A 12,458-nucleotide genomic window follows, 5' to 3' on the forward strand; every position below is an offset into this window, starting at 1 on the left:
AACAAGATGCCAGTCGAACCTCAAACAGTGAAAAACTAAGCAGAAAATAAGACATTTCTGTTTGTTTCATGAGTGTGGAGCGATCATGGGAGCCATCTGGAGACTGTCAGTTAATCAGTCATAACGTTAGGTTGAGTTTCCATCAACCCTTTCTAATGCGATACTTGAAAATATGTTGATGCAAACACAGCTAATGTTGATCTGTTTGTGAAAAAATCCCACAAAAAGACCAGAAACATTGAACAACAATGTATTATTAGTCTGTCTATCAGTACATGTTGACTTCTACACTCCCAGGTCTGACTAACTGTCGCTTTTAGCAAACATTACCCAAACAGGAGTAATAGTTTGTTTTATTTGTTTGGGACTATTTTCTGCTGCGGTTGAATACACATTGGGTACTCTAGGCTTTTTACAGCAGGAGAACAATATGTATGGGACAGTCAAAATATCAGTAGAGTTATTCTTTAATGGCAGCTGGAAGGAAGACTTGGTTACCTTCCCTCTTCAGCTTTTTTCAAAGAAACTAGAAATTATTTTGGAGGAACCAATCAGATAACGGAGAGCTTCTTCCTTCCTTTCTTCAGCTAATTAGACTTCTCAGTTAAGATCAAGGGGCGTGTTTTTGAACAGGATAGCTTCTGCTTGTTTTAAAAGATTGAAGTTCAGTTCATTTGCATGGAGATGTTTGAAACAACCAACCAGATTTAAGAATTTCTCATCCTTGTCTTCAGTCATGAAGTAACCAATAGGATCGTGTGGTTGAGTCCTGATAACAAGTAGTGTTTCAGTCAGATAGCAGATGGATAAAGTGAAATTAGAGCTGTCAAATACTTGTTGTAGCTCAAGCAACTATGTTAGTTATTCAGGGAACAGCTGCTTACATTAATCAATAAAATCAAAGAGTACGAACTGGTTATCCGATGAGCTTGTTGCAGGTTTAGATGCGTTTGTTTTGGGTGTTAAAGATGACCAATAGGAGCTGGTTTTGGTTGTCCAGTGAAATTAAGGTGCATAGATCAGCCAGTGGTTACAGAGTTGAAATCAGCCAATCGGATGGTGGCGTCAGGCCTGCCGGCCAGTCAGGTGGCTAACTCTAGGTGTGGTGCTGAGCAATGAGGTTGCGTAGCTGTTTGATGACGGTGTCGATGAGCTTCTGTCTGTCTCTGTCCGTCTTCCTGAACTGGGCGAACATGTTGTTCTTCCGGCTCGTCTCCCTCATCCTGGATACGGAGAGTAAGAAGGAACAGATGGACAAACAGGAGGTGAAAGAAACATATAGGATGAGGGAGAAAAGAAATAAGAGAAAAAATTAGCAGAAATTAAATGAGGTTAATTATCTGTTTTAGTATTTTACATTGGTAACACTTTATATTAATGTGCTTGTAATAAGCTTTATTTAATAGATAATACAGTACTCATAAGATGGCTATTAACATTAATATGTGTTAAGACTGTATACACGTTTATTGTTGTTATTCTATTATGAGAGACTTATTAGCACTAATAATGCGTTAACAGTTTATAGACTGCTTAAGAACACAAATAAAAACTTTGTTTCTTAGAATAGTTTGTAAGAGTATTAAAAACATATTTACCAAATTTAACTTTCTTAACTTTTTTAGGATACCAGAGCTTATTCAGGTTAATGAATCATTTATTATGTGGTTATTAACAGTTAAGAAAGTAAGAGGGAAGTAAGAGGGAAGCTTAAATGCATTATAAAAGAGTTATTAACCTTAAAAAGCCTAAAAAGCCCAAAAGTAGAGTTAACTGTACATAAGTGTAAAATAATTTATGTAGAAATCTCAATAAAACAACAAGTGCTTAGTAAAGGTTTAACAAAAACATTAAAGGTAAACTGGTTAAACTCAATGTGTTTGTAATAATATTACAATTACGTTCTTCATCAGCCTACAAACTATTAACTTTCTTGTGAGCACTTATAAATGTCTTATAAAATAACAATGAATTGTTTGATACCATTATTAACACTTATTAACAATATTGATGAAATAAGCATCTTATAAGAGCCTTATTACCTATTAACTAAAGCTTATTACAGTTACCTTAATATTATAATAAGTGTCATCACATTTATTTTTAAATTCTTGGTATTTGAATGCTGTAAGTATAAAACTATATACTCAGTAGTTTATCTGATGCATTCAGGAAAACACGTGCGTGATTGTACGAACATGCTCAGTACAGAGCAGACACACAGATCTCTGTTAAAGTCACCTGTTAGAGAAGAAAAAGATGTTTTGGCTTTAAGGTTTTGTATGTGTGTGCTCAGTGTCACATGAGACAGTGTGTCTCAGTGTGGGTTTGGTTGCAGAACACTGGACTGTTATGGACCTCCAGGAAGTTCAGGGGTCCAGCAGACCAGACAAGCCCCAGCAGGGTGCTTCCCCCTGGGCACAGAGGGACCACCGGGCCTGGGCCCTGTGGAGCTCTGGAGAGTAAATGCTGACCCTGATTAGGGAAGGTCGACTGGACCAGACCAAACAATGGATTGGATCATACGACCGTGTGTGTGTGTGTGTGTGTGTGTGTGTGTGTGTGTGTGTGTGTGTGTGTATATATATGTGTCTTGCCTGAAGAAAGCTGGTACTTGAACTTTCTCAGGAAGAAACCAAAATCTCAGATGAGGACATTCTATGTGAGTGCGGGTTGTGCATGTGTGTGCGGGTTGTGTGTCACTATCTGCACAGCATCAAAGGCTCTACACTGATAAACTGATGGCACACAGATACATGGTGTGGGTGTTGTTCAACGGCCACAACGATAAACATCAGTGTAGTTACGACACAAGTTTATTCTTTCTGTTGTGATGAGGACGTGTGCACGTCAAACTATGTTATTCCCTGAAGTTGCATTATTCACACACACATTAACCTAATACTTGCTTGTATACACACGCGTTAGTTGTCTCTTTACATGCATATCCAACATCACTCACACACACAACACTGACAATACTCACGGCTTAAATAACCTGTCAAAACATGACAGAGAGGACAGACAGACAGAAGAGAAGTTGAGACAGAAGAAGAGATGGATGCAGTTTGAAAAAGTTATCTAGTGCTTTAATGCAAATAACAGATGTATGTGTTTATTTACATTAAAGGAATAGCTCAACAATTTGGGACATCCACTTATTTGCGTCCTTTCCAGCAAAGAGTTGGAAAGATAAATTTTAATCTCACAGTTGTGTGTTAGGTGTGACGCTGGAGTCAGCAGGTAGTTAGATTAGCTTAGCATAAAGGCTGGTGCGCCCGAGAGGTTACCCGATTAAAAAAAAACGATTATGGCATGCTTATTGGCTATTGTGGGTTTCAGCTCAATATTCCATCTCTGTTTCTTTCACACTACAGGATTTAAAGTTGTAATTGTCAAACATGTTTGATTTGTCTGCAACCCAAACACACTACAGGATCATTTGTGCAGATAATCTGTTCAGACCAGTCTGGAATCAGAAACACCCCTGTGAAGTGTGAAGCCAGCAGAAAGCAGACTAACTGGCACTATGGATCTATGGATGGACTACGTTTTGGCCATTTTACACAACAGGAGCACCTCATTGTAACAGCAAGACTTCTTCTTTGTGAAGAAACAGTTACAGCCTATAGTTCCTCAAAAAAAATATTTTTTCTTCCCATTTCTTTGTTTATGTGCTGGTTAAACACACAAGATACAATGTTTTTATAAGGGAAGTTTAGAGAACTTTTTTGACAGCAACAACTGGACAGAGCCATCGAGTTATTTCCTCTGGTTTACAATCTATGCTCAGCTAAGCTAATACCACGTTCTTTTTTTAATCGATTGTCAAATATCCTGTTGGTTAAAGAGCCAATTAACCATTTCAGCACTAAATGGATGGATTAAGAGAAGGTAATGATAAATCAGGGAACAGAAGGAGAGATGAGTCAGAATGAGGACAGAGTATGAAAACAGTATTTGTGAGGATGAATGAAGGATTGCTCACTTCTCCAGCAGGGCCAGTGCAGTGTGCGGGTTAACTCTCAGGTATTTGCAGGTGGGTTTGCCGTAGTCAGCCAGGTAGGTCGACCAATCCCACTGCGTGAACAGGTCCAGTAACTAGAGGAAGACAGACGGGAAGAGAGGCGTTAATGAAAACCTGTTGACTCACAGCAACACCCTCAGTTTTTGGGGAGATTCGTTTATCCATCAAGGAAGTGAGCAGATAAAGATCAACAACATCCGACAGCCCACACTAACATGCCAACATGTTGAGTAATATTTGGTGACCACTTCAAAATGGGAAGGTAGAATATACTTATGTTGGGAAATCTTAAATACTGTGACCGAATCTGGTTTTATGAATGAGATAAGTCAAATTTATGATAGTACTCTATATGAAAAGTGACATGACTTAACTGCTGTTATGATTTGGCACTATACAAATAACTTGACTTTAACATACCTGAAATTACAAAACCTTGTGCTTATAATGTCTGAACAATTTCCATTAGATAATCCAATTATTATTATTATCAATTATTATTAACTCAGAAACACACATTTCTCAGTATTTGCACTTTCAGTTCAGCTTAATGACCAGTTTACCCCTCTTAAACTGTTATTTTTGGCAGTTATGCTACAGCTTGTGATGCGGATTAAAGTCTTTACTTGCCAAGACATTTCTTATGTTTTAATGTTGCAACCGAATTTAGAAAATCACTTGTTTGAACTAGCTAAGAGACACTAGAATTTAGGACAGACTTCACACACAGCTTAGAAATGGATTTACAAATACCTGACCTTTATGAAGAGCAATCTACTGAACTGCTAAATTTCTGGCATTGTTTGAAACAGACATCACATTTGTCAAAAGTATTGTACTTTTTTGATACCACATTTAAAACAAGCTATAAAAAAAAGGCTCATCCAGACCTCAGTTCAGTTCAGTCCTTACTGTCCTGCATTAAATTTGGTTTGCAACAAAATCAGGCAGTGCTCAGTGACATTTTCTTTACTAATACTGTGTAGTACAGTACAGTATTTTAATTTGGAAAAAAAAGAACATTTTTTGTGAGCATTGTATTGAAGTTTAAAACTCTGGTAACTCCACCGAAAACATTCACATTAAATAAACAAAAATCAACAGAAGAGAGAAAGAGAAGAGCTGAGAGTTTAAGGACAGATGGAAGGAGAAGAAGTGACTAAGATTGAAGAAGAGGTGGGGTGAAGTCCTCCTCTAAATGACCCACATCTGAAACTGTTGCATAACCTGCTGCTGCCCTGCTGAACTCTACCTAACACACACACACACACACACACGCACACACACACACAGAAACAAGCCCAGGCAGGCAACTCATAAGCCTGCAGACATACACACACTCTGTCTGTCTATCTCTGTCTGTAAAACACACACACACATACACACACACATATGAGCAGGGAGCCCCAGTGAACTCTGGGTAACACCAAACACACACAGACCCAGAGAGAGAAACCATATGTGAGCGAGGGATGAGAGAAGAGGAGGAAAGGGAGGGAAGGAGTACAGAGGGATGGAGAGCAAAACCACATGTGGGGGAGAAAATAAGAGAAAATGAGAGAGAGTAAAGATGGAAAGAGACACAGATGGAGAGAAATGGATCACAGCGCAGAAACAGAGAGAGAGAAGGGGTAAAGGAAGGGCAGATGAAGATGGATGGATAGATAGAGTAGATAGAGTGTTGGGCGATGGAGGTGTGCCATCAGGCAAACAGGAAGGAGCAAAAAGAGGACAGAGGATGGGTGACACACTTTTGAAGTTTGGAGAGGAATGAAGGAATGATGGGATTCAGGAGGGTGAAAGAGGAAGAGAAGGTTGAATTCTGTGGGTTTTTCGTGGCTTTTAGCCTCAAATTATGTTGTTGCTGGATTGTACAACTGCTCAGCTAACAGCATGATGCCTCACTTTTGTCTGTCCAACTCCAACCCGACCTGCAGGACATTCATTTCTTTAACAGGAAATAGAATGAGGTCAATTTACTTGAACAATTGGGATGCAGGATTTGTGGGACTTGATCTTGAAAATCCATGTCATGTATAAAATCTTTCATGTTGGCTTTTATCGACAGGTAACGCTTTGACCAACAGCAGTTAAAATATAAAATTCATGGACTTGATTTTAATTGGGCGGATTGGTACCTAGATTATTGATACTACTAATACTACTTAAGTCTTGGTTTGAATGTCGGTACATCTCTTCCTAGAAGATGCACTCCTTGGTTCTTCTTCTGTGCATTCATGCAAAGATTCTTTTTGTTCACCATTCACATTTGTTGTGTTTTAAAGGTACTATGTAGAATTTTCTGAGAATGACTGTTAAATGAAGGCAGTCAGCATCCTGGTTGCTTCAGTGTGCGTTAACACTCACGACTCATGTTCATGTTTTGTGCAAGCAACAGTGCAGCCCCAAAGGAGGGTTAGTCAGTAGCCCACTTAGCTGCCACGTAAGTGACATGCTGGTGATACTTGTTTTGTCCACATCCTCTGATGCCATCCGACTAAACACCTGTCTCCAGGATAACTGAAATGGTCGCTTGTGCTTCTCATAAACGTCTTTACCTGCTGACATTTTCTTGCGAATCCCCAATTTGCACTGTGCATGTGCAATTCTCAACAGAGACTGGAGGAAGTGAGATGGCTCACTCCCTAGCTATTTTCACCACTTGCCCGATTGTGCAAGTGAGTTGCAAGATCTATCAGCCCGAAGTGGTATTTTACTTGGTCTACGCAATCTTTATTAGAGAAGAAGATCAGCTTAACTTTTCACCAAGATTTTTTAAACACATAATCGGATTACCTTGGTTATTATAAGAAACGACAGATCCTCAGAGTTTAAACAAGCTTTCTTTTGTCTAAAAATAATATATTACAGGACATCTTTCACTTTAAAGACATCCAACTAGATAGCAGGCAAGCTATAAATCAGCATGGTGGAGATAATGACTAATAATTTATGTACTTCAAGAACATAAATGTGTATTTTATTTAATGAAACCAGACAGAGGAGCGCAGGCATTAAGTCCTAGAAGGTCCCTTAACAACATCAAACCCTGAATCAGTCCTTTTGATGTTGTTATGTGGTGTTAATGTTTATTTAATTTTAACTAAAAGCTGAGGGACTAAATTAATGATGTGGATCATGTACATGCACACAGATTTAATTGGTAAAGAGGTCAGGGCTTTTACCTGAATTCACCTCATCAGAGCTATTCATGAAAACAGGACGTGTCCTAAATATTTTCTACATTCACTGTAGAGTTATTATAGCTGATGTTTCCTCTTAATCTGGCTTTAGACTGAGACTACAAGACGAATGACTGATTTGGACTTCCTGATCTTTTCCTCCCTCCTTCTTCCCACACTTCCCTTCCTCCCTCTGGTCCTTTCACTTCTGTATTCATCTCGGTCTCTCTCCAGCCTGTCCCCGAGTTCACCCTGCGCACGGCCGAGGTTTGACCTGCTAATCTTCCCATATAAACAAGTACAAATCACACACACACGCACGCAGCATGAAAACGGGCTACATGTGCACATGTAAACAGGTATACACACATGATGCACAAATACCATCCAGCTGCGAGGTTATGTGAACAAATCTGTCAGTTAATTAGGTACAGATACATGAGATATTGTGTGTGTGTGTGTGTGTGTGTGTGTGTGTGTGTGTGTGTGTGTGTGTGTGTGTGTGTTAGCATAGCAAACACACACACAAGCTGTTTTTGATGTTATTTGTCAGAATGTCACCATCTGCTTGTGTGCACACTTATTTGTGTACATGCACCTCACTGTGTGTATGTCTGTGGGTGTGGGTGTGGATGTGTGTGTGAGGTAAGGACAAGGTGAAGGCATGCCAGATGAAGATAGATGCTGTACTCTGTGTGTTAAGAGGAAGTAACCCTAAAAAGCCGTATTAACACACTTTTATTTTTATGCACGCAAAGAAGATGTAGTCAGCAGGAAGACAGTATTCAATCTCACACACACACAAACACGTGCACACACACACACACACGCACGCACAGATAAGCTGGCGACTGAGGTCCATGAGATTTTCATGTTATCTGAGGGCGGATCGCTATCTTTACTTTGGAATCACGCTCGGTACATCTCTTTCTCTTTTTTCTTTTCACCCCCTCTCTCATTCTTGTGTCAAAGATAACAGAGAATAAAATATTCTTATAAGGAGTGAGAATGAAAGAGGAGGAGAAAAACAGAAGGAAGTTAAGAGAAGAGATGAAGAGGAGAGGGAGAAAACTGAAAGGAAAGGAAGGGAGTGTAAAAAGGGAGAAGAGAAGTAAAAGAAGGGAACAAGAAGAGGAACGGTGATGAGTGATAACTGAAAGAAGAGAAGATGAGAAAGAAAATGAAGTAAAAAGAAGAGAGTAAAGAAGCCCGATGCTTGGTGTGTATCCCCAAACTAATAATGCCAGTATGAGGTAGGTAACACTTTCACCTTCAAAAAGTACATTTTGACAAGTACGGACTTTTTGCAAATGTTTTGGGAAAGTTTAGGAAGGTTTTACAAAAAGTAAAGATTTGAAAAGTTTTTGGGAAAGTTTCTACCGCTCTTTCCTCTGTCTTTGCCACACGTCCTCCACCTGTGTGCAAATCAGCTGAGTCCCAAGCTGTAATCGAAGGATTGCAGGTTACCATGGTAACGCTAACTACTGCACGATGAACATCATCCAGAAATGCCACAGCCTTCTCTGGAACCTGAGTTCATCTGAGATGAACTGACACAAAGTGGAAAACTGCATCCAAATTTCAGATCTTTTCCAAAATCATGAACTGATTGTGTCCTCTGGGCTTAAGAGGAAAAAGACCATCCAGATTGTTACCAGCACTAACTTCAAAAGCAGCATCTGCGATGGTATGGGGGAGTGTTAGTACCCATGGCATCGTGGGTAACTGTCACATCTGTGAAGGCCCCATTAATGGTGAAAGGTATTATGCTTTATGAAACACACAATACAACAGCAGAGACCCTTCAGCAATTAGTGTCCTCCGTAATATTTTGTGTCAAATTACTGATTTTCTTAAAAGTAAGTAGCCATGTAACATGTGGGATAATGTACACAGAGCAGGTGATTATAGCAAAATAAACCCCTTCAGGTTGATTCAAGACCTGCACCACTAGAGGTAAGAAGAAGAAATTAGGAAGGGGAGAGAAGATGTGTCTACTGGAAACCCCTTTATGACCTACATGAAACCCAGAAATACCGTTTCCTATGAACTTTTATGATTAAATGTCATCTATAGGCTTAGCAGATGCGATTAAGCGAAGCTGCTAAGAGCTGCATGTTGGGTAATATTTGCCAAAAACTGGAAATGGCTATAATTTTGCTTTCAGTCCCAACTTAGAAGGATGATCTAAGAGTCCATCTTTGTGACTCCCTGAATGTTTTATAACATGCAGAAAAAAACAGCAATGATGTGCAGTGTGACTGTTGTGAAACTGTATGTTAGATATCTTAATTATCACTTAGCCAATGTTGGCTACCCCATATATTTTTCAGAGCAAGTTTGTATCTTTTTTGTAATTTGTTAGGATTGATGCAAGGATGTTTTTTTGCTTGTTTTTCTTTCAATGATTAGTTTTATTATGTTTTATTAGTTTTATTATGTTACTGCTACTAAAGCAATACAGCAAAGAGCATCACAAATGGGCATATAATGGCATGACAATGGGCCAGAAACTTTTTCTTATATTTTGTATGCATGATACAGTTTTTTAACATGAAAATAAACTTACTCTAGGAAGTCTTAAATGATTTTTGATTTTTCTTTATTTTATCTCATAATGGGGTAATTATGCTAATTACACAAATTGCCCAACTCTTTTATCCACTAGGCCTGTAGATGATATTTCAATCATGAAAGTTTATAGGAAACACCATTACTGGGTCCAAGAAATTTCCAGTAGACTAATGAGGAGGGGCGAGGAGAGGAGACAGACTAAGAGAAAGGAGGGAGGGATGAAAGGAGAGGAAACATGGAGAAGAGAGGAGTGATAAAGGAGAGAAAAATGAGAGAAATGGACAGGGAAGAGGAGAAAAGAAAAGAGAAAGAGAAAGAGAATGACAAAATGAGAGGATAAGAGAAAAGAATAGGAGGAGAAAGGAAAACAGAAGAGATGGACAAGTAGAGGAGGAGCACAGGGAGTTTTGGGTGAACTTGAGGTCAGTAGGTAAGTTTGGTTGGAGGAGCAATGGAGGGTAAAAGCAGTAGGAGAAGTGCAACAAGAAGGGAGGATAGGAGGGAGGAGGAGGAGAGGCAGATAAGACTGATGAAAATGGAAAAGAGAAGAAGAAAAAAAGAAAAGGGAGACTGCGGGCCTTCCAAAAAAACGAGCCACACGCGAGCCAGCAGGTCCTCCTGGCAAACACACACACACACACACACACACACACACACACACCTGACCCCCGATTCACCCTAAACACACACACACACACACACACACACACACACACACACAGGGAGAAAACGGCAGGTCTCTCTCTTCACCTCTCGCTGAACTTCTCTCTCCGTCTCGCTCCCCCTCTCTCACCTCGCCATGACCTCCCCCGCGCTATCGCTCCTGTCTCCTCACACACACATACACACACACACTGATTATTGCTTCCTCTTATTCTTCTACGGGGGACGAGCAGAAAAACAAAGTGACGTGTTACCCTCACTTTTCTTGTTTGTTTTCTCTCATTTCTCCTCCACTAATGGGGTTCACTCCCTCCCTCCTTCTCCCCCCTTTTCTCTTTTTGTTTCTTCACTTCCTCGCTTTTCTCCCCCTCACTTCTTAGCAGCCAATCAGTCACTCCTTTCGTTACTTCCTCCATTTGCCTTCCACTTTCTTCCATCTTTTCTTGTTTTCCTCCCGTTCTCCTCTTTTCTTTCATTCTCTTTTTATTTTCTTTTTTCTCATCCTTTCTGTGCCAACTTGACTCCTTTATCTTTCTCTGTCCTCCCCATACCTCTTGCTCTTCTTCTCTTCCTCCTCCACCTCTCTTCATTTCTGTATTTCAAGTGCATTTATTCTTTTATCTTTCCATCCCTCCATTTCTTCCTCCCAACCCTCATCCTCCCTTCCTTCTCTCTCCTCTTTTTCTTCTTTCTTTCTAAACTCCTTCTTGTCACCTCTCATCCCCCTTTTTCTTTTCCTCCCTATCTCTTCTCCCTCTACTGTACCTCTCACTTTTCTCCCCTTTTACCTTCTCTTCCTCTCTTCCATCTACTTTTCCCATCCCTCTACCCTTCCTTTCTGTCCATTCATCCCCCCATCTCAATCTCATACCCTCTTTATACTTCTTTATCCTCTTTCCTCAATCTCCTTTCAACCAGTCTTTCATCCTTCACTTATCTTTCCATCTTCCCAACTCTCCACCCCTAACTTCTTTCTCTTCCTCCTTTATCTGCTTTCCCTTTTTCTTTCTACTCTCCTCACTGGGTCCACCCACATTTACTGCTTTTTCCATCCCTCCATATGTTCCTTCTATTCTTTCTCTCTTTATCCTTTTAATACCCCTTCCTCTCCTTTCTCCTCATTCTCTCCTTTTAACTTTATTCCTCGTATTATCTTTCTATCTTTCCATCCTGCTTTCTTTCCCTCTATCTGACCTTCATCCTCCCACTCTCCTCATCACCCTCCTTGCCTGCTTGTCCTCCTCTTCTCCTTCCTAACCCTTTTCCTCTACTTTCCAGTCTTTACGCTATCTTTACTTATTTTTATCATCCACCGTTCAGCTTTCCGTACTTATCCGTATCTCTCTTCTCTGTCTTCCATCCCTTCTTGCCTTTTCCCTTCATGTTAATTTCACTCATCCTCCATTCTTTCCTTATCTGTGCACCCCAACCTCTCATTCTCTTCGTCTCATCCGTTTTCACTCACCTTTCTTTCTACCACAATTCAATTGAAGTCAACTTTACCTCTTTTATTTACTTTCCATCCCTCCAACGTTCCCTTTCCTCCTCCTATTCTTTCTTCATCCTTTCCTTCATCTCCTTCCTTTATCTCCTCTTCCCTGACCCCTTACTTCCTTCTCTCTATCAACTTCTTTTACCTTTCTATCCATCCTTTCCATCTCTTGCTACACTCCCCCTACCTCTTGCTCTTGTTGCCTCTCCCATCTCCTCCCTTTCTCAGTTTCCTCACCCCTGTACCTCTCATTCCTTCTCCTCATTTCTTTCTTTCTTCTCTCCTCACCTCATCCATGTCAACTTAATTCCTCTTTCTCTTTATCCAAAGTCTCCTTCCCTACACTCTCCTCGTCTTCTTATCTACCCCCTTATTGTCCTCCTTTCTACTTTCCACATCCTCTCCATATCATCTTTACTCCTTCTTTTCCCTCTATCCATACTTCCTGCTCCCTCCCCCTCCACCTATTTTTACCTTGCCTTCCTCCTTCTCTTCAAGTCAGCATCGCTCTTCATCTTTC

General features: G+C 40.1%; 1 protein-coding gene across 2 annotated transcripts in view; it reads right to left on the reverse strand.

Annotated features, from left to right (window-relative positions):
• Positions 1-342: 342 nt before the first annotated feature.
• Positions 343-12,458, reverse strand: part of exoc6b (exocyst complex component 6B) — a 116,855-nt gene continuing 104,739 nt past the window's right edge. For both annotated transcript variants that reach the window (XM_084712533.1, XM_084712532.1), the window contains 2 exons: positions 3,989-4,101; positions 343-1,223 (listed from right to left, as the gene is read on the reverse strand). In XM_084712533.1, coding sequence (XP_084568659.1) covers positions 1,097-1,223; positions 3,989-4,101 — 240 coding nt within the window. In that variant the 3' untranslated portion in view covers positions 343-1,096. The remainder of the gene's footprint in view (positions 1,224-3,988; positions 4,102-12,458) is intronic.

Source organism: Lutjanus erythropterus, chromosome 23 (assembly GCF_056507025.1).
Source record: "Lutjanus erythropterus isolate fLutEry1 chromosome 23, fLutEry1.hap2, whole genome shotgun sequence".
In the NCBI taxonomy this organism is placed as follows: Eukaryota; Metazoa; Chordata; class Actinopteri; order Lutjaniformes; family Lutjanidae; genus Lutjanus; species Lutjanus erythropterus.